Source organism: Pelodiscus sinensis, chromosome 28, assembly GCF_052426305.1.
Source record: "Pelodiscus sinensis isolate ZL-2025 chromosome 28, ASM5242630v1, whole genome shotgun sequence".
Lineage (NCBI taxonomy): Eukaryota > Metazoa > Chordata > Testudines > Trionychidae > Pelodiscus > Pelodiscus sinensis.
This window is the reverse complement of record NC_143079.1, coordinates 14,355,734-14,378,188: the sequence shown is the minus strand read 5'-3', so window position 1 is coordinate 14,378,188 and position 22,455 is coordinate 14,355,734. Positions and strand designations below refer to the sequence as shown.

Genomic DNA, 22,455 nt, shown 5'->3' with positions numbered 1-22,455 from the left:
TGGGAGTATTGCAGAAGAATTGCTTCTGTCTGGCTTACAACACTCCTCTTAATACATCCCAAAACGATGTTTGCTTTTTCTGCAACCGTGTCCCACTGTTGACTCCTATTTAGCTTGCGGTCCACTCTGACTCCTAAATCCCTTTCTGCAGTTCTCCTTCATAGACTGTCATTACCCAGTTTGTATGGGTGCACTGATTACCCCTTTCTGAGTGGAGTACTTTGCATGTGTTCTTATTGAATTTTATCCTGTTTACTTCAGACCATTTCTCCAGTTTGTTCAGATCAGTTTGAATTCTGACCCTATCCTCCAAAGGACTTGCAAGCCCTCCCAGCTTGGGATCATCTGCAAACTTTATAAGCGTACTCTCTATGCCATCATCTAAATCGTTGATGAAGATATTGAGCAGAACAGGACCTGGAACTGATCCCTTTGAAGCCCCTCATTATGCCCTGCCAGCATAACTGCGGACCACGGGTAACTGCCTTCTGAGAACGTTTATCCAACCAGTTACACACCCACCTTAGAGTAGCCCCAGCTAGGTTGTATTTCCCTACTTTATTCATGAGAAGGTCATGTGGGACCATACCCAAAGACCTACTAAAGTCTAGAGCAGAGGCGGGCAAACTACGCCCATGGGTCAGATCTGGCCCACTGGACCTTTCCGTCTGGATCGTCTCTGGCCCCTCTCCGTCTGCACCCCACCCCTGCATCCTCAGCTTCCCCAGCACCTGGGCAGCATGCTCCCTGTACCACCAGCCCTGATGCTCGGAGTGGCATTGCTTCAGCACCACCTGCCCCAGTGCTCCAAGAGGCATAGTCAAGGGTGGGTGAGCAGTGGTGTCTGGAGGGAGGTGTGGGGCAGGGAGCTGGGGTGTGTGGATAGGAAGTGGGGGGGTCCCAGGGAGATGGTCAGGGGATGGAAAGCAGGGGGGTTGGATAGCAAGTGGGAAACCGGGCAGGGGGGGACAGTCAGGGGCCAGGGAGCAAAGGGATTAATCCAATCCTGGATATGGTGACCCATCTGGAAACTTGCCATAACTCAATGGAAAACTCTGTCACTATTGCTGAGTGCTTAACGAGATTCCCTGTGAGCTGAGCTGGGGAAGGGTATATGGATCCTAGGAACGTAGGTGTGGGTCTGTGTCCTATCCTGGGTTGCCATGGCTTTGTTCCAATAGGGTTGTAGCCCTAACACAGGAATCGATTCAGGGAAGTCCCCTGGCTTGTGTTGTACAGGAGGTCCAACTAGATGGTCATAGCAGTTTCAGTCAGTGTGAGATGGAGCTGGAAGAGAGAGCCCCACATAGCTGGGTCACTGCTCTGGAGATCAATCTTCCGGCATTCGATTTAGTGGGTCTTGTAAGGCCCGGCTAAATCAAACACCGAGGGTGCCCTCATTGGTGCCGGTACTCCTACTCCTCGTGAGGAGTAAGGGAAATCGGCAGGAGCATTTCTCCTGTCAACCTCCCACAGTGGGGATGCTGCCACAGTTTGAATCAAGGTACATTGTTGACTACAGCTATGCAGTTAATGTGGTTGGAGTTGTGTCTCTTGATTCAAACTTATCCCTAAGGGTGTGTCTAGACTACCGAGTTTTGTCGACAAAAGTGGACTTTTGTCGACAAAACTATACCAGCGTCTACACTACCGCTGAGTTCTGTCAACATAACGTCGACAGAACTCAGCAGTTTTGTTGACACTGGTATACCTCATTTTACGAGGCAAAACACCTTCTGTCGACAGAGTTCTGTCGACAGAAGGTGTTATTGCCTGTAGGATTGCGTCCAGACTACGGGGTTCTGTCGACAAAGCAGCTTGCTTTGTCGACAGAACTCAATGTGTCTGGACGCTCTTTGTTGACGGAAGTTTTGTCGACAGTATCTGTCGACAAAACTTCCGTCGACAAAACGCGGTAGTCTAGACGTACCCTTAGTGTAGACCTGGCCTTAGTCTGATTGACAGAGACGCTCTGTGATAGACAGAACCTTTGACACTTGCTCAGTAATGCCTCCAAAGGACTTCAGGATTGTAACCTGGATACCAGAATCGCATCCTTTCGCAAGCCAAAATGGGGCACTGAGTGGAGTTTAGATAATTAATGGAAGCATCAGGCCTGCCCTGGGGCCTGAAAATGAAATGGACCAGGGCTCCCAGGCACTGCTACTGCAGCAGTGGCAGCAGCAGGTGCCCCGGGCCCTTTAAATCACCGCTGGAGCCCCAGGCAGCTCGCTGCGGGTGGCACTAAGGGCTGGCTGCAGTCCAGGCAACACTGAGGGCCCCCCAGCCCTGCCCCTTCCCCCAAAGCCCCACCCCTTTCGGGAGCACAGAGCCATGTCCCTCCCATCACCTTGCCCAGATGCCCAGCAATTCTGTCAGCCCCCCTGGGAAGCGGAATGTGTGAACTGTACAAGAATTTACCTCAGAAAAAATTGCGTAAGAACAGTACAAAGTCAGAACCTACCAGTGGGAGCTCTTTGTCTAGAGCCGCTGTCAGTAGAGCAAATTCCCTGATAAGAAACTCCAAATGTAACCGGCCAGTGCTGGTGCCTCGAGGGTTAACGCTGAGACATGCAAACCATTTTGTTCCCAAGAATGCTGGTTTTTAATCAGCCTATGAGACCCACTACAAAGGGACTTTTTAAGTTTTTCATGAAGCTTAGTGGTCGCCGTTAACTCCTACGCTTGCTTATTTCAAGCTGCATCGGAGGAGTTGTTTTATTATTGTTTTTTTTTTCCATTTGGATTTAAAAGATTAGAATGGGGGGCGGGGAGCTTTCTGCTCGGCTCACATGCCTCTCCTCATGCTGGCATATCAATTATAATAACATCCTGCCTGGGTCTGTATTGAACCCGTTAGACTAATAACGAAAGGGCTACAGAGGACAAGAGACACAAGGATAAATCTATGCAATGAGGCCGCTGCTTTCCATTATTCGCTCCCTCTCCGAAGCAGAGATCTGGGGGAATGAATTATAAAATGGAACCTCAACTCACTCAACATGTTGAATCCCACTTCCCTGCCAGCAGCCCATGCCAGTCCCTGCCTGTAACGAGGAAGTAGGTTCATAGACATGCTCTTTTGCCATAATGGAGTGTGAGGTTTTGGTAGGTCCAGTTTGGAGGGGGCATGTGTTATGTATTTCTTTAGGCCTTTATTCAGGACAGCACTTAAGCGTATGGTGAACTTGTCTGAATTGCTGAAGTCTGATTTGAAGTGTCCAAGATTTAAGTACCTGAAGTTTAGCACATGCTTACGGGCTGTTCCCTGAGAAAAATGGACTTCCCTGTTGCCCACTCTCACAATTTCATCGTGTGTTTCCTAATCGTGGGTGAGTTTCTTGAAGCCCCTGGAGTCGTGGGGATGCGTGAGAGACCCTGATTCCAGAGAGAGTTGGCACCACTATTAGTACGTCTCCACTGAGGTCCGGAGGTGGTTTTGGCATACAGTCAAAGCTACCTGAGCTGCAATTGCTCCTCCTGAGTGCAGTGGAGACATGCCTTGTCATGGTGCTGCCTGGGATGTGGAACTTGCCAAAGAGGATTAAGTTACACCAAACTAAGTCCACTGTACTCCTGAATGAGAAGTGTCCACACCAAGGTGGGTTTAAAACACGTTAACTCAAGTCTCTCGTAGGGCTGGATGTTTTTTGTTGGGTGTTTTTTTCCCAACAAAAGTCCCACTGTAGTGTAAACGCTCTCACTGCTTTGTTGCCAAAAGGCAGGTTTTGATGACAAAACAGTGTCAGTGTAGACAATGCCTCAGTAACTCGTACCCTACAAAGTGTTACAACGTGCTTAGAGAAAAGGAGAGAAAAAAAAAGAAAGAAAAAAAGTAACGGAAGACTGACCCATCACTCAACTCTTTTTTTTTTCCAACAGCTAAAAAATAAATTCATAAAGAAGATCCCCAAAGACGCAGAAGCCTCCAATGTTCTGGTGGGAGAGGTGGATTTCCTGGATAAGCCATTTGTGGCATTCGTTCGGCTCATACAGTCCACTATGCTGGGCGGGGTGACGGAAGTTCCTGTCCCCACTAGGTGCGCAGCTGTTTAAACAAACAAAATGTGCTTTTGCAAGAACTGAAGAAAGGTATTGGTGGTTCGGAACTGGGTTTTAGCTGTAAACTCTCATGTAAACCTGATGTGGTAGAGCACACCTTTCCTTCCAGGTTTGGTGGGACAATATTTTCTTCCTCTGCCTCGGGATGGCTACAGATTCCTAAGGGGTCTAATTAATGCTGTGTGGCTAATGGACTTTGGGATTCACTGGCCCTCTTGAAAAATTGAGGATAAAAAATGTTGTGGGTCTACCCAAAATGAACTTTTCTAAAAATTTTCAGTGAACCAGCACGTTAAAAAGTAAATACAGTAAAACTCCAATAGTCCGGCATCCAGTAGTCCGGCACCAAAATGGCAAGAGCCTAGTGAGTGAGCTTCGGCAAAAAATGAGTCACAAGGTAACAGTGGCAGCAGCTGAACTGAGCAAACAGGGTAAAAAAGGGTTAAAAAAACTAAAACATTACAGTATATTGTATACAGTATGTACAATAAAAGGGGTTAAGAGCACTTTATATACAGTATATATATAACCATTTTATAGTACCTCCTGATACTCCGGCATATCTGATAATCCGGCACCACCTAGGTCCCAAAGGTTCCGGATTATCGGAAGTCTACTGTAAAATAGTTTTGGGCCAAACATATCACATTTTATTTGACCTGACACAAAACATTTCATTTTGATTGGCTGTGGTTTTTCAAACCATTTCAATGTTTGAAATAAAATTGGAGAGTATGTCAAAGCAAACTATCATTTCAAATGGAGAAGAGATTTTTTTTTTAATATTTCAGTGGCTTATTTTAGAATTTTGGGTGGAGGGAGGTCCCCCAAATGAACTATTCAAGAAAACTGACATGAACTGGCAACATGTTTGTGTCACCAAATCTGCATTTTTCCACAAAGAAGTTTTAGTAAAAAAAAAACTTGCCCAGATCTAGCAGGATAACAAGTTACCTTCCGAATTAGCTGGGACATCATTTTCTTCCCTTGTCTCAGGAGGCTAAGGATTCCTAAGGTCTAATGCATCATTCAAACAGCTTCCTAATGATAGGGGGCAGCCAAATCTGACATGCACTGCAGAAAGATTAGAGCTGTTATTAACTTTTTTCTTTTCAGCATTTGATGGGTAATTTGGGAAGCAGAATTCTTGGGTTCCAGCTCTGCCACTGGCTCGGTGTGTGAATCCCCTTTCCTGCTCCATGCCTCAGTTTCCCCATGTGTAAAATGGGGCTAATAATACTGGCCTTGAGTGCTTTGATAATGACAAATGAAAAGAGCGTGGTGGATGAAAGGGAGCAGCACAAAGCATCTTCGCCACTTAGCTGCTGCTTACACTCTTCAACTAGTAGTCTGCAGATTTCTGGGTCTGCTTTGCTCAGGGGCTTAGAATATTCTGCAGGTCCTCTTGTCCAGCCCTGCTCACCTCTGTACATCAGTGCCCAGAAAGATGGAGATGCACAATGGAGGTGTCTCTGAACTCTGAGGTTGGCTCTCACGCAGCCTTGTGCTGGCCCCCTGGAACGGGGGTGAGTTTCACTTGTGATTACGATTCCAAAGTGTTCTTCAATTCAGATGGTCGAGGCAGCTTATTATGTAGCTTGCTTACTGGCAATGTTAATTTCTTCCTAATTGTCTCTTCTGACAGTAAACTTGAATTTGCAATTAGGTGCCCTCAGTGGAGAGGATCCCAGGAAACACATCTGCCAATATTGCATCAGATACAGTATAGGGCATTTAAATGCCGCTCTGGAGTAGTAAAGCTTAGCAGTATGGTTCTGGAGGCACCCACATGTTTATATTATATTGATGTAATATGTAGTATTTTCTTAACTATTATTTTAAATATCTAAGTACTTTAATTGATTTCTTTAATTTTTTTTTAAATTTTAACCCAGAGACCTGTTTGGTGGAGCCAAAGAGGAGACATTGCCCACTGGCTAGACATTAGTTTAGGACTTAAGTAACTTGGATTCTGTTCCCTGCTCTAGCCTCTGTTTCCTATGTGAGCTTGAGCACATCAATTGGATTGCCTGGGTGTAATTCCCCATCAGTAAAGTGGGGACAATAAGACTTCACTCTTTCTCAGTGGTGTTGTGAGGATAAATCCAATAAAGGTTGTGAGGCACCTGGAGAGTAATGAGGCTAGATGGACTCAAGATAGTAAGTGTTGCACATGCTCCCGTCCCCTGGTGGTGTTTTCAGGATCTGCTCAAGAAGAGCAGATCACATTTTGGGTGCCCAGAATTGCCTCCTTGAGACTTTTAAAAAATATTTCCAAAAGCCACCAATGAAACACAGGCAAATATTTAGTCCCATTCCCGGCCACAAACTCCTAGGTACCAGATCTGGCTCGCGTTGCCCAGACTACATACAGCAGCAATGGGAGAATGCTCCGGGGAGAGATTTTCAGAAACTCTCCATGATGGCCTAATTCTGCTCCCGTTCATGTCAGTGGGAATTTTCACAATGTCGGTAGTGGGAGCAAAGTTGAGCCAGTTCTGAGAGCTTTCGAAAAGCTCAGCTTTTGGATAGTGATGGGGAAGACTCAGTTGTTCCCATTTGGAGAGCCTGCCTCTTCGTCTCCAAACTGCCTGGGGTGCCTGGAACGGAGGGGCTGGAGGTTCTGCTTCTCCCTCTGGCTTGAAGTGGTTTCCATCACATGAAGGGTTTGCAGTTCAGATCAGTGAGTCTCAGCACCCTCACCATTAGGGTTTCCAGATACTTTCACAAAAAATACTGAATATGGTGGGGAAAAAATTGGTTGGGGGGGGGAGGAAAGGAACCAAACTTGTTTAGCAAAAAAAAAAAACACCGGGGGACTGAAGATGAGCAAAAAAAAAAGAGTCACTGCGCCTTTAAATCCCCCTGCTCACTCCCACCCCAGTCAAACGCAGCAGGGGAAGAATGTCCCAAGTGACCTTCCGCCCAAGAAAAACAGAAAATACCGGACTGTCCGAGCCAATACCAGACACCTGGCAACCCTACTCACCATACAAATTGTTCCATCTTCAGTCTGTCAAATGTCACTGGGGTTCTTGTGAGCACAGGAATTTCAGTGCTTATGAGTATTGGAGGTTTTCTGTGTTTCAGTGACCATCCACTACTTGTGGGGATGAAAGCCCTTGTGTAGCTGTAACCACAACTCTGGTTGTGTTATTTGTGGGATTTAACCTAGGCCCGCTGGGTCTACAACCCTCTTGTAATAAAGGACCAGATGCATTAACTCAAAAGCAGTAGCAGGCTCCTTAAATGTTCTGTGCTTCCTAACCATTAGAACAGGACAAAGAGCGAGGCTGCGTTTGTGTGGGTTGACATGCAAACTAAATCTCCTGTGAACTCAATGGAGGAGACTGGTGTTCCCTGTAAGCTGAGTGCTTGGGTGGCCGCCCAGAAGAGATTCAGCTGCCACCCAGCTGAATGGCAGAGCGCTTATAGCTGGCAGCAGGTTTTTCCATTGGTGGTGCACCTGCGCACATGCCTTGGTGCACATAACAAAATTTATTCTGCCCATGGATGGAAAAAATTAGAGGGAACACTGGAGGAGACCCCACACACCCCTTGGGTTGCTGTGGGAGGAGTTGGATTAGGTCCTTATCTGAGAGAAACAGCTGGTGAAAATCAAAGGGTCTAATCTTGCATTTCTTTAGTGGTTAAACTTAGTGTTTAGGTAACTGCTTGCGTAGGCGCCCAGGACCTCTTGGGCCATGGAGATCAGTCCCCTGCTACTGCGGGTGGCCTTGTCATGTAATACTGCTTGTAACTTTATCAAGCTCCATAACTAGCTAGATTGTTTCATTGCCCCAGCGCTCCTATTAGGAGGAGCTATTACCAAATAGCCTTAGACCAGATCCTTCATACTGGCAAGTGTTGTAATTCAAACCACAGACTGCAAATATCGCCGTGAGCGCATGAGTTTTGTCCTTTTACTAGGTTCCTTTTTATTCTCCTGGGTCCTTCGGGAAAAGCAAAATCCTACAACGAAATCGGCCGAGCCATCGCCACACTTATGGTAGATGATGTAAGTAAATCTGATGATATGACAGGGCCCTTCTCCTGTAGCATCCCCTTCCCATGCATGCCGTCCATCCGTTCACAGAGCTCCCAAAGGTGAAATGAGACATCCCATCCCATCCGAGCACCATGCCCAGAACAAAACCCATAAGATCAGTCTGACTGGTACTCTAAACATCGGAGCAATTCCATGGAAGTCCGTCACTCTGCATCAGCTGAGGGATCAGCTCATAGGAATAAAGTTAAAATATTGTAACAAGGTGTGTGTGAGCACATGCCTGTCCACCACTGCCCTGCCCCGGAGAGCTGTGTGTCATAGGCTCCATATTACCAGCACTCAGCTCCTAGTCTACACTAGGGAGTTATTTTGAAATAGCCCTCCTTATTTCAAAATAACAAGCAGAGCGTCCACACTACCAAGCCTGTCGTTTCGAAATAAAAGGTTGGTTATTTTGAAATCTGCACTCCTGCTTTCCTCGGGGAATAATGCTTATGCCGAAATAGCGGTAGTGTGGATGCTCTGCTGCTGCTATTTTTAAATAACTACTCCCCAGACTCATTCGAAGTAATTACTCCCCAGTGCTTCCTGGGTACCACATCCACAGTATGGAGTCTGCTTCGGACTAAGTTTGAGGCTCCGCCATCGTGTGGACATGTTATTTCGATTTTGTTATTTCGGGAGTTATTATTTTGAATTTAGTGATTTCAAAATAATTTCCTAGTGTAGACTTGCCCTTAGCAAAGACGTTTCTTTTGGCCCAAGGACAGGGAATTGGGCTTTTGGAATACGAGGTTCTGTGTGCTATCCTAGATAATGGGTGACATTCCAGATAGCCACTGCGAGCAGCAAAGAGACAATCACAAAGTCCTGGCTAGCCATGAATTCATTCAAATACAAGCACAAATTTTCAAAATCTGTGATCTAGAAAGCGCATTGTGGAGAGAGGTAGATGAAGCCTGACCCTCCTCTTCCCCCAGCAGAACTGGTTCGTCCATTTCTCCTACTTCTAGCTAACCGTTTGCTTAAATTGTTTGTCTTCTCTGTGTACGCCCAGCTTTTCAGTGATGTGGCCTACAAAGCCAGGGACCGTGATGACCTGATTGCAGGAATAGATGAGTTTTTGGATGAAGTCATTGTCCTCCCGCCGGGGGAGTGGGATCCAAATATTAGAATAGAGCCACCCAAAAAAATTCCTTCTGCTGATAAGAGGTAGGTGGTGATAATCGTGGTGCAGTTGATAGCATATTGGACTAGGCAGAAGATCAGCATGTCGAATGCTAGGGGCTGGGAGAGATCTCTGTCCACCATGGGGGTTTTGCGGGGGAAGGGGTTTGATGTTTCATATTTTTAAAATGGTTTTCTCAAGAAAATCCAAAAGTGGACTTTGTGATTCTCCAGTATGCAGTATGTCTGCCTCGCCGCTCGTCCTGGCAGATGGGGCAGCGTGGCTTACACAGCAGGGCTTAACTCGTAATAAGCGATGCAAATTGAGTGACGTCAGTCGCGTAGCTAATTTTGAAATAGGGAGCATCTACACAGCACTTATTTCAAAATCGAACACTCTTCCTCCAAATTCCCTTACTCCTCATACCATGAGGGTTACAGGAGTCGGAGTAAGAAGTCCTCCAGCTGGACAGTATTTCGACATTATTTCGAAATCACTGCTTACTGTGTAGATGCAGACTAAGTTATTTCAAAATAACATTGCTGTGTAGACATACCTTTACAGTGACTGTTTATGGATCACTGGAAGCAATTTCTACACACATCATCTATAATGCTCCAAGGGGATGTGACGATTCGTGTAAATCGATAAATGAACTTTACTATTAAAGGAAATAGCGGGCACCACGGAACAGTTGGCATAAAACCCAAGGCTCCTGCGCAGCCTTGTGTTGACCAGGCTGTGCAGGAATCTGTCCTCTCCGGTTCAGACCAGAGGCCCCGTTCTGTACTTCACTCTGGAACGAGGAGACAGAGCCCTCAAGTGTGGTCTAGTGGACAGAACACGGCACTGAGACTTAGGGGGTCTGGGATGTAGTCCTGGCTCTGCTACTGGTGTGTTGTGTGATCTTGGGCAAGTCAACGGGCCTTGCTTTCCCCATTGGTAGAGTGGAGCTGGCACTGGGAAGCACTTTGAGATGAGCCAGGTGTTTTTACTTATTTTTGGAAGCCCTAAGTTATCCTAAAGACAAAGCTGACCAAAATGCTGCCACAGACGCGGCGGTGCTAAAGGGAGGAGTCAAGACGTCCGGAAGTCCTGATTCTTGCACGACCTTGGGGAAGTTGCTGCAGTTGTCCCCGTCTGCAAAGAGAAGTTAGTTATGAGCAACCCCTCAGGGTACAGGGAGGCTGAATTGCGGGTGGCAAAGTGCTTTGAGAGGAAGAGGCTTCTGAAGCGCCGTCAGGGCTGGCCTTACCCATATGCAGAATGTGCAGCTGTGCAGGGCACCTAAAAATGTGGGGCACCGCTGGGTCTTCACGTCCACCCACCCGCCTCTTCCCTTCCCTGCTCTCTGGCTCTGCCTCCCCCGGAGAGGATCTAGTTCACTTACATGAGACAAAGCCAGCCAGAGCTATTAGCAGAGCACTGGGCCTGGGAAAGAGCCCGTCAAGTGGCAATGAAGCCATTTCACAGGCATTGGCCAACCCCAGTGTCTGAATTTACTCGGCTCGTCCACAGGACCTGAGTTTAAAATTCGCTTTTAAACTGTGTCGCTCGTGTGTTGCTGAAGATAATAAGATCCCAGCTCTACAAGACCTCCTCCCCCCGCCCGGTTTGATAGACCTTGTAGGGCCCCAGACATCCTGAGGACTGCTCTTCCGCTCATGCCCCAACGTCTCTCTCAGGAAATCAGTGTTCTCGCTGAACGAAGCAGGGCAGATGAACGGCGCCGCGGGAGGAGCGGCAGGAGGGGGCGGTGGAGGCGGCGGGGGCGGCAGTGATGACGGGGAAATGCCGGCTGTGCATGAAATTGGGGAAGAGCTTGTCTGGACAGGCAGGTAAGCAAAGCCTGGGGCCCCGAAACATTGTGTGGTGCACTGGGGAGAGCGCCCCATGGTGCCGGCCTGGCGCCTGTGCTTTGGGACAGTCGGCCCTCAGAAATCTTCTACAACCTCCTGCTCCTTCTGGCCTGCCATCTTCCCTTCCCCTTCAAGGCTAAATGAAAGGCCTTGACTCACCCCGTTCCAGTGATAATGGTCCTAGTCCCCCCACCCCCTCCCACGCACACACACACTGTGCGGGAGGCCTCACTTGTGCTTTGTTTTACACAGACCCTTACAAAGGCGAAGGCCAGCACTGAGGGGTATCTGTGCAAGCATGTCTTTGCGTGTGCAAAATGGGGAGTTGCCCACCCAAAGGCTCGTGTGCGTGCACAATCGCCAGTGCTTGCAGCTGAACGCCAAGAGCAAAACTCGCCTGACCTGGTCTCCTGGCTAAATGCTGCCGGGACAAGGAGGAGCCAGTATCAGGCTAGGTTCTGCCCGCGGGTCAGCACAAGCCACATAAACAGCCATGCCGCTGAACACAGTCAGCGATGCATTTATATAACCTCTAGTCCAGCAGGGCCCTGATCCTTGCCTGGGGGGCTCCCTGGTGCTACGTCAAGGCAAATAATAATAAGCTGCCTAGTTCCGCGCCCGGGATGACCACACCTGGGTCCCTTCTGCGTGTCTGTCTCCCCCAGGTTTTGCGGCGGCCTGTATTTGGATATCAAGAGGAAGCTGCCCTGGTTCCCCAGTGATTTCTACGAAGGCTTTCATATCCAGTCGATCTCCGCCATCCTCTTCATTTACCTGGGCTGCATCACAAATGCTATAACGTTTGGGGGGCTACTTGGTGACGCTACCGACAACTACCAGGTAAACCACAGAGCTGCCCTGGCATCTGCTCTCCCGAAGATGGTTAGAGCCGGGCCCCAGGCAGAAAGTTTGGCTGCAGGTGCCCCTGTGGACCGTAGCTGTGCCGCATTAGGAGACAGGGCTGCTCTTGGCTCTTGCCAACACAAGCTGCAGGTAGCAGGATTGGCAACAGGCGGACACAGACACACACATACAGCCCGGTGAAGCCTGAGGTGAGCTGCCTGTCCATGCAGCCAGGCCTCCTCCCTAACAAGCTAGGCAAATACCCTGGCCCTGTTGCTGGGGGAGGGTTCCTCAGCCTGACGGCGAGACGTGAGGGCCTGCCGGCTGCAAACCGCCACGCCTGAGCCCCACCGGCACCTCACAGAGCCACGAGTCTGGAATGACGTGGCTGCTTCTGCCAGTGGATTTCCAGCCTCTCGGTCACACGGCCCCGGTCAGCACATGCCCATACGGCGTGTTATCGGCCCACCACGCTGAGCCATGTCTGGGAAGCAGGGGGGTCCTTGCACTGCCTGACTCCAGTCAGACACAGGCCGGCCGCTGGGGGAAGGCCTGGTGATTCAAAAGGTCTGAAGCTACCAGCCGCTGCCACCGCTACTGCAGCAGCGATGGCAGCCGGCGGCCCGGGCCCTTTGAATTGCTGCCGGAGCACGTGGTATGATCTGGGCGGCTCTGAGGGGGTGTGGGGGGGATGCACTGAGGGCTGCCTGGCCCCACCCCCACCCCTTACACACACACACACACACACACACACACACACTGAGGGCTGCCTGGGCCCACCCCACCCCTTACACACACACACACACACTGAGGGCTGCCTGGCCCCACCCCACCCCTTACACACACACACACTGAGGGCTGCCTGGCCCCACCCCTTACACACACACACACACACACACACACACACTCTGAGGGCTGCCTGGCCCCACCCCCACCCCTTACACACACACACACACACACACACACACACACACACTGAGGGCTGCCTGACCCCACCCCTTACACACACACACACACACACACACACTGAGGGCTGCCTGGCCCCACCCCTTACACACACACACACACACACACACACTGAGGGCTGCCTGGCCCCACCCCACCCCTTACACACACACACACACACACACACACTGAGGGCTGCCTAGCCCCACCCCACCCCACCCCTTACACACACACACACACAGAGGGCTGCCTGGCCCCACCCCCACCCCTTACACACACACACACACACACACACACTGAGGGCTGCCTGGCCCCACCCCCCACCCCTTACACACACACACACACACCCCTCTCTGTCTTGCCCTGTTTCTGCCCGTGGTTGCCCTCTCCCTGCCCTGTTTCTCTTCCCAAAGGGGGTCATGGAGAGCTTCCTCGGTACAGCTATGGCGGGCGCCGTGTTCTGCTTCTTTGCCGGGCAGCCGCTCATCATCCTGAGCAGCACTGGGCCCATCCTCATCTTCGAAAAGCTGCTCTTCGACTTCAGCAAGTAGGTGGCGCCCCCGCAGAATCGCCGCCCTCCCAGGCGCTGGTAACATCCCCGGGCGGGACCCCAAGGGCAGGTTCAGAGCCACTGCCGAGACCTACCCAGCCCCCTCCTAGCCACAGCATTGTGGCTGTGGGCAGCTCTCCACGCGTGCCCACTGTAAAGAAGAGGCCTGACGAGCCGTCTCCGCAGCTCTGCGGGTCTCCCAGTGAGAACAGAGGCTTGAAGCAAGCAGTCAGGAAACCCGCTAATGGAGTTATCAGGGAACAGAGGCCTCCCCCCCCCCATCTTCTCCATGGCTGGGCAAGCACTGCTCCCCCCAGGTCTCTCGACGCCTTGGAAGGTGCACCGCTGGGATGGGGCATCAGTAATCGACCCAGGAGACTTAACCGGGTGTCCATGTCATCAAAGCACCGACCTCCCTAGCGCTCCCCAGCCTGCTCGTTGGCTTTGTCAGCCCAGTGGCTAAAGACTGGGCAGGCCAAGGAGACGGAGCCATCTCTGCCCCTTGTCAGCAGCTGCGCAGGTTTGGGGCACGTTGGCAGGGCAGAATAACATGGAGATATACACATCTCATAGAGCTGGAAGGGACCCTGAGAGGCCGTTGAGTCCCCTGCCCTCATGGCAGGACCAAGTACCATCCCTGACAGATTTGCCCCAGATTCCTAAAAGGCCCCTCAAGGACTAAACTCACAACCCTGGGTTTAGCAGGCCAATGCTCAAACCACTATCCCTCCCCCGAATGAGGCAACACGTGCTGTACCCATCTCACAGCTGACTCCCTGCATCTCTTCTTGGAGCAGAGAATCCGTCGGGGTGCTCTGCTTGGTGTCCCCTACTGAAGCTCTTATATTGTTCCTCTCGAGTCCATCCCCATCCCTGTGTCCCTCATTGGTCCCTTGCAGAGTTAGAGAGGAAGATGGGGGAAGCCTAGGATCAATTTCCAACTCTGCCACCGATTTCTTGTGTGATCTTGGGCAAGTCACCTAATCTCTGGGCCTCAGTTCCCCCTCTGTATTGGGAATACCAGCACTGCCCTGTTTCACCGCTAGATTAGGATGCTAATGGGAGCCATATAAGGTGTGTCTAGACTACATGCCTCCGTTGACGGAGGCATGTAGATTAGCCAGATCGGCAGAGGGAAATAAAGCTGTGATTAAAATAATCGCGGCTTCATTTAAATTTAAATGGCTGCCCCACTCTGCCGATCAGCTGTTTGTCGGCAGATCGGGGCAGTCTGGACGTGCCGCGTCGACAAAGAAGCCTTTCTTGATCGGCACAGGTATGCCTCGTGAAACCAGGTTTACCTGTGCCGATCAAGAAAGGCTTCTTTGTTGACGCGGCGCGTCCAGACTGCCCCGATCTGCCGACAAACAGCTGATCGGCAGAGCGGGGCAGCCATTTAAATTTAAATGAAGCCGCGATTATTTTAATCGCGGCTTCATTTCCCTCTGCTGATCTGGCTAATCTACATGCCTCCGTCGACGGAGGCATGTAGTTTAGACATACCCATAAATACACAGATACTGCTTCCTCTTTGGTCCCTGTCTTTGTCCAAGACGGTGGCCATTATTATTTGTGTGTAAGGACCCCTCTGACCAGGACTTTTCTTCCCTTCCCTGGACATCAGATATGGTGACACTTTCCACCTGCTCCCCATCCCTGGATCTCTGTTCTCCGACTGTTGTTTTGCTCTGACCTGTTGTGCTCAATTCCAGGGGCAACGGGATCGACTACATGGAGTTCCGCTTGTGGATCGGCTTGCACTCCGCTCTGCAGTGCCTTATCCTGGTGGCCACAGACGCCAGCTTCATTATAAAGTACATCACCCGCTTCACGGAGGAGGGGTTCTCCACCCTCATCAGCTTTATCTTCATCTACGACGCTATCAAGAAGATGATTGGCGCCTTCAAGTATTACCCCATCAATGCAGACTTCAAGCCAGACTATGTGACCATGTACAAGTGCGAGTGCATTGCTCCCGACCCAGGTGAGTACAAGTCCTGTTCCCCAGTGAGAATTTCTCTGCCAAATTGCTGGTGGCTTGACTTGCACAGCCGTCATGCTGAGGTCTAGTTCTTGGGAAAGAGTGCTGCTTGCAAAATAGCGACTGGGTGGAGAGGCAGGGAGCCTTGGCTGCATGAACGTCATTTGGTGATTTACTCCAGCAGCTTGGTTTAAATGGAAGCAGTGCTGCCTAGTGCTTAGAACACTGGCCTGGGCCTTGGGAGACCTAGATTCCCTTCCCAGCTCTGTCACTGGCCTGCAGGGTGACCTGGGGCAAGTATCTGCTCCTTCCATCTGTAAAACAGGGGGGAGATGGTGCCGACATGTTGTAAAGTGCTTTGAGATCTCCTGACATCAGATGATCAAATCTTGGCCAGCTGCACTTTCAAAGGACAGTCCTGGATGGGATTTTTATGCCCCCATGGGGAGGGCGGTGATGATAGTAGTGCCATCCCCACCAGCAATAGGTTGTCCAGCTTGGTTGCCTAGAGAAGTGCTCCCAAAAGGGTGCAGCCAAAAATGTGGCCGGCCAGCCCATTCCTGATCACGGTGGGAGTGTAGCAAAATGCCTCCTCTCTAGGGGTACGTCTAAACTACATGGCTCCGTCAGCGGAGCCATGTAGATTTGTTGTTTTGGCAAAGGCAAATGAAGCCGCGATTTAAATGATCGCGGCTTCATTTACATTTACATGGCTGCCGCGCTGAGCCGACAAACAGCTGATCAGCTGTTTGTCCGCTCAGCGCACTAGTCTGGACGCTCCCCTGCCAACATCCAAGCCCTTTGTCGGCAGCCCCGGTAAACCTCATCCCACAAGGAATAACGGGGCTGCCGACAAAGGGCTTTGATGTCGGCAGGGGAGCGTTCAGACTAGCGCGCTGAGCGGACAAACAGCTGATCAGCTGTTTGTCGGCTCAGTGCGGCAGCCATGTAAATTTAAATGAAGCCGCGATCATTTAAATCGCGGCTTCATTTGCCTTTGCCTATGTGTCTAATCTACATGCCTCTGCCGACAGAGGCATGTAGTCTAGACACAGCCTAGATGGCCAGGCACGGAACAATAGGAATTGTTGGGGAAGGCTTGTTAGATCCAACAACGCTGGATTGTTCCATGTGTATATCCTCGAATGGCTTTGTCATCTCCCGATCTAAGTGCGTTCAGTGCTAGAACTTCCAGTAGGTTTCCACAACCTTTTGGATTGGCTCCCCCGTGGTCCTTTTCTAGAAATTAACCTGTGCTGCATGGGGTGGAGGGGGTTCTGATTTTTAACAGCTTCACACAACTATGTGCTGATTTCTACCCTTGCAAAGATACAAAAGGATAGGACAGCTAAAGCAAAATGACACTGGGTGAGAGGAAACCAAATTTTTTCCAGAGCCAAGATGTACCCATTCTCTGCCAATGGCTGTATTGAAGAAGGCTGTAACTCCGGCTCACTTATATCAAAGCAATACCAAGCAAACAGCTTTTTATATGCATTTCATCCTCAACATTTATATTTGCTCTTAGAAGTTATCCAAAAATCAGGTTACGCCACTGAGAAGAGCAAAAGTACGCCTAGCACTTAACAGGCCTTCATTGATAGCAAAGTTATCAGGAAGTATTTTCCCTCCCAAATGCTGATTTTTATTGAAGGGAAAAAAAGGCTCTTGGAGATTTTAAGATAACTCTGGAAGGAGAAGGTGGAAAGCTACAACAACACAACACACACTCTGAAAGTAGAAAGGTAGAAATAAGCCCTGGCATGCAAATTAACCTTCATCGACAAGTCTCTGATTGCACTTCAGGCCACGTTGGCTGCTTATCTGATGGGCAATAAGTAACATACATAACTTTGGCTGTGTCTAGACTACATAGTTCTTCTGGGAAAAGATACGCAAATTGCGAATTGCAATTTGCATATCTTTTTCCGCTTCTTTTTTTTGGAAGAGGCTTTTCCAACATTTGGCCCATCTACACTGAGCCAAATGTCAGGAAAAAAAACTTTTTCAGACGTCCCTTCTTCCTCGTAAAACAAGGTTTACAGGGATGCCGAAAAAATGTGTCTGCTCTTCCGAAAAAAATTTCGGAAGAGCAGACGCGTTCCTTGGACGCAGTAGAGTTTTTCCGGGATACCTCCAAAGTATCCCAGAAAAACTCTGCAGTCTAGACATGCTTTTTTTGGGCATCTTTTCCTGACTCATGGTGACCGACAGGAGGCATTTTTGCTGCTGAACAACCAGAACACCATGTGCAATGTCACCTCTGCATCTATGTGTCATTAAAAAGGAGCTTAGGTCCCACGGTGATGCGCATGGTTAGGAAACCCTAGACAGGTCATATTTGCACAATGGGGATGTCTACATTGCAGCTCATGCACTGGACTGACAAACTGGGCTTCTGCCCACAAAAGCTGATACCCAAATATATGTGCTAGGGTTAAGGTACCACAAGACTCTTCATTGTTTCAGCTGATGCAGGTGTACTCTAGCTAGCTCTGCACAAGCCTCTGGGCGCACACTCCTTGTGCAGCTCACGCTGCTAATTTTTAACAAGCTTGTTCTGTCACATGCTGACATAGCATCGTGATGTGAGGACACTGGGTTATAATGCTAGATCATGATGGCACAATCTGACGTTTGAAGCTGTGAACTCTGCCACCGACCTCATATGTCTCTTTCTTTTTCTTCCTACAAGTGTGTCAGTGAGTGAACATGTTAATTGACAATCATGAATGACAACCCTGCGGTCATTCCTCTCCAAACTAGGAATGTAAAATCCTGTTTAATCAGTTAACCAGTTAAATGTTAGGTTTGAGCATTTAACCGATTAAGTGCAACAAAAATGGCAATAGAAGGGCAATAAAAATGATTAGAGGTTTGGAACGGGTCCCAAATGAAGAGAGATTAATAAGACTTCTCAGCTTAGAAAAGAGAAGACTAAGGGGGGATATGATAGAGGTCTATAAAATCATGACTGGTATGGGAAAAAGTGAATAAGGAAAAGTTATTTACTTACTCCCATAATATAAGAACTAGGAGTCACTCACCAAATGAAATTAATAGGCAGCAGGTTTAAAACAAAACAAAGTTTTTCTTCACTCAATGCACAGTCAACTTGTGGAACTCCTTGCCAGAGGATGTGGTAAAGACTAGGAGTTTAACAGGGTTCAAAAAAGAGCTAGATACATTCATGGAGATTAAGTCTATCAATGGCTCTTAGCCAGGATAGGTAGGAATGGTGTCCCTAGCCTCTGTTTGTCTGGAAATGGGTAATAGGCGAGGGATCATGTGAGGATTACCTATTGTGTTTCCTCCGTCTGGGGCATCTGGTATTGGCCACTGTCAGCAGGCAGGACACTGGGCGAGATGGACCTTTGGTCTGGCTGTTCTTATGTTCCGTCTTATGTAAGTGGGTTGCCAGGCGGGGTTGCGCCCCAGCCTGGCTGGAGTAGCTCCCAACCCATGGGGCTGCTGATGGGCCCCGTGGTGCTGTAGCAGCCCTCCGCCCACAGCAGGCCACAGGCAGGAGACTTCTCCAGGGCAACTGGTTAACTATTACCTCGTAAGCATCACCCAGTCAGTTACCTGTTCACATCCTTACTCCAAACTAAGGGCTTAACCCTGCCAGGGCCTGATCCAGAGAAAGTCTCAAGATGCACTTAAAGTTAAGCACACGGACAGCCTGACGGAAATCAGTGCAACTATGCAGCTGTTCAAAGTTACGCCTGTGTTTTGTCTTCTGCTGAACCGCTGGAATGCTGCATAGAGGCTTTAATTAACATAGGACTCTCCACTCACATTCCTCTCAAGCTGAACAGGCAGAAACATGCAAGTTCTTCCAGGGTTGTTTTGGTCTGGATGCATATTTACATTGTTGTTTTTCCAACCATAGACTCAGGGCTACATCTCCCCTACAGCCCTCCATCAGCACGGCTGTGCTATTGCTGCGCTTCCGGCAGCAGGAGAACGCTTTCCTGCTGACATACTGCAGAGTGGACTCTGCTTTGAGTCAAAGTAACTGCCCTGTAAGGGGAGCACTTGGGTGACCACACTGGAGAGATTCAGGGCCCAGCTGATTAGCAGAGTGCCCACAACTCCCATAGCCGGCAGCTGATGTTTCTACTGGTGGTGCACATCTACACATGCCTCAATGCACAGAACAAAATTTATTCTGCACACAGATGGAAAAAATTAGAGAGAATGTTGCTTGTGTTATTCAAGGACTGGCTTTTCCATGTCCCTGAGTGACGTAACTTACATTGATTTAAGCAGTAGTGGAGACGAGCCCTCAGTGAAGACAAGGAGAAGTTACTGGACTTTTGGAATCCTTCATGATATTGTTTTTGTGTTTTGTTTTGTTGTGTTGGCAGCATCCTGCTCTGCATTGCAGGGGCTGTTTTGCTTCTTGGCTAGGCCCCATGCTCATCACGCCAAAGCTGTCTTGTTTCTTGATTGCACCTTTGGGCAGAATGTAGAAAAAAGCAATACTCCATCTCAAAACCCCATCTGCACTGAAGTGAGTCACCGAGGCTTTGTGCACAGTTTGGTTTGGCCCTTTTGCCATCTTTACTCTTGTAAAATCATAGAAACTAGTGGTTTGGAGAAGCCACCTTTCCATATCCTGAGCCAAGGCAGGCTTGTTTCTCACAGCATGGTCTACAGTATCTTGGCCAAAGCTGGTAAACTGGTCTGATGTAAGCAACAAAGGCTGCCCTTGAAGCATTTAGCTGCTTTGCTCATGTTAAATATTGGTTTGGTGTAGCTTTCTCCTGTGTCAATAGCACATAACCTGCTGTCAGCATAAACTTTCTTCCCCTTTCGTGTAAGCGCATAGGAATGGCTGTCTACCCGGCCAGACAATTGTCCATCCACCCACGTCTCTCTCATCCTAACTCTAGATGCTTCAAAGGAAACTGAAAAATTCCTGATCCATGCACAATACAGTACAGTTCTACAGACGCCAGCTGGCATGTCTCCTTGCCATGCGGCAGTCAGTGGTGTTCTCTTTTCATCTGATGAATCCTTTTTGCTGTGGTACAGCGCAACAGTGTGCTTTGAAGTACCAACAGAGCATTGGAGCACGGCTATGGGAGCTTGGTGCAGTGGTTAGAGTAGGAACTCAGAGCTAGGACTCTCACATGCTATGCTTAGCGCTGCTGCAGATGCGCTGTGTGTCCATCGGTATGTTACTCATTTGATACATAGTCACATCAAGGGTAAAATACTTGGTGCATGGGCTAAATAGAGCCATAATTCAGTGGCAGGTTCCAGGAAAATACCCGGAATGCAGGGATCTCCTTTTGCACCCTGCAGTGTCAGCTGCATTAAGACGCAGAGCTGTTTCCGATGACTCATTCTGGCAGATGGGATGCTGTTAGCTCCCACTTGCAGTATTGGGGAACTGCAAGAAATAGGGTCTGAGACAATGTGTGGCCCTCTAGGGTAAAAACTACAGGAACAGCCCTCTGGAAAGCTTAAGAGATTTGTGTTTGGTTGCTCTGTGAGTTAATATAGTAAAGACAAACCCAGGAAAGGGAGGGTGTAAATTTAGGCCAGTTCTGGAGTGTGCATATCCTGTTTGCAGCAGAGTGGAAACCTCACCTTCTCCTTTGAGTCGGACAGGCAATTTCCTTTTGCTGCCTTGCTGACACTTTTCTAAATGGGGATACAAAGCAGCTGCTCTTTTCTTTTAGGAAAACAAACAAAAAATATCTTCTCTGACTTGGGATTTACAATGTAATATGATGGGGTAATAACAACTTTCCTGCTAACATGCAATTGACAAGGTCGCCTCAGTGCTTTATACAGTGCCATCCCAAAAGATACACGTCAAAACACTGCCTCCTGGAGTCTGCCAATAATTCTCCAGCAGAATGCTGAGTACATACGGGAGGCAGGTGGACAGGCAGAGGAACCTAGAGAAGGAAACAGCACCCTTGTAAATCTTATGTTCTTTCTTTGAATTAGCAATGGTGTGCTAGCTGGTTTAGGCTGCTCACTCCTTTTGCTGAGTGGTCTTACTACCAACTCTGAAAAACCATATACGTGGTTATATGTATTTTTACAGGTCATTCCAAGTCCGGCTAACTACCGCAGTTAGTGAAATCACTAGCTCACATACCATCTCCAATTTCTTCCCTTCAGAATCATCCGTTAGGTGATCAGAAAAGTTTCCATCTAAACCTTTCTCTAATGGGAAAAAAATAGATTTTTGACAAAAAGGGACATTTTACCAGAAAGTATCTCTTTGTTTAAAAAAATCCATTTCTCATTGGAAAAAGGAAGATTTGACAAACAATTTTTTCAATTTTTTTGACCAAAATATTTCTAGTTTTCAGTAATCAAAAACTAGAAAAAAATCATTTTTTAAAATGAAAAGTCAGAATTTTCTGCAGGAAACTCCCTTCATTTTCAAGCTGGCTCTCTCATCCATATAATCCCTTCCTCTTTGGAGAAACTGAATTGTGTTTGAAAGAACCACAACTAATATGAATAGATTTTCAGACCACTTAAATTTCAAGGAAAAATGAAGCAATTTGTGTTCATTTCCCTCCTCCCCACACCTCCTCCACACTTTTAAAATATCCTCATCCTACATTTTTAGAAACTCAAACCTATCATCATCATCCTAATGTAAACGAGGAGAAAGAAACGGAATATAAATACACTGAAATGAAGCAGTCTAGTTTCACTATCTAAATTGAGTTGAATCGATGCAAATCAAATTAATAAATAATGAAAAGTAAATTAATTTTGTATATTTCTATTTTAATTGCATATCACAAGAGATTTTTTTTAAAATATATTTAATCTTGAAGGAGCCTCTTAAATTTCACTTTGCATAAGTAGTTACATTGTTTAGCCTTTTTTTTAATTTTATTTTTCAGTGAAAATTGAATTTTTCCTGGGATTGAAAAATCATCTGTCTTTGCAAAAATGTTGCCTGTATGTTTGGCAGGAAAATCAAGCATTTTAAACTGCCTTAGAAATTCTAACTCTTTTCTTTTCCAGGTCTATTTTAATTGCTTGTCTTAAATC

At 48.2% G+C, this 22,455-nt stretch overlaps 1 protein-coding gene across 2 annotated transcripts in view; it reads left to right on the top strand.

The window, feature by feature from the left end:
* SLC4A5 (solute carrier family 4 member 5) overlaps nt 1-22,455 on the top strand; it is a 134,639-nt gene that overhangs the window by 70,507 nt on the left and 41,677 nt on the right. For both annotated transcript variants that reach the window (XM_089773825.1, XM_089773824.1), the window contains exons 8-14: nt 3,883-4,040; nt 7,993-8,080; nt 9,129-9,283; nt 10,925-11,077; nt 11,764-11,938; nt 13,300-13,433; nt 15,149-15,420. In XM_089773825.1, coding sequence (XP_089629951.1) covers nt 3,883-4,040; nt 7,993-8,080; nt 9,129-9,283; nt 10,925-11,077; nt 11,764-11,938; nt 13,300-13,433; nt 15,149-15,420 — 1,135 coding nt within the window. The remainder of the gene's footprint in view (nt 1-3,882; nt 4,041-7,992; nt 8,081-9,128; nt 9,284-10,924; nt 11,078-11,763; nt 11,939-13,299; nt 13,434-15,148; nt 15,421-22,455) is intronic.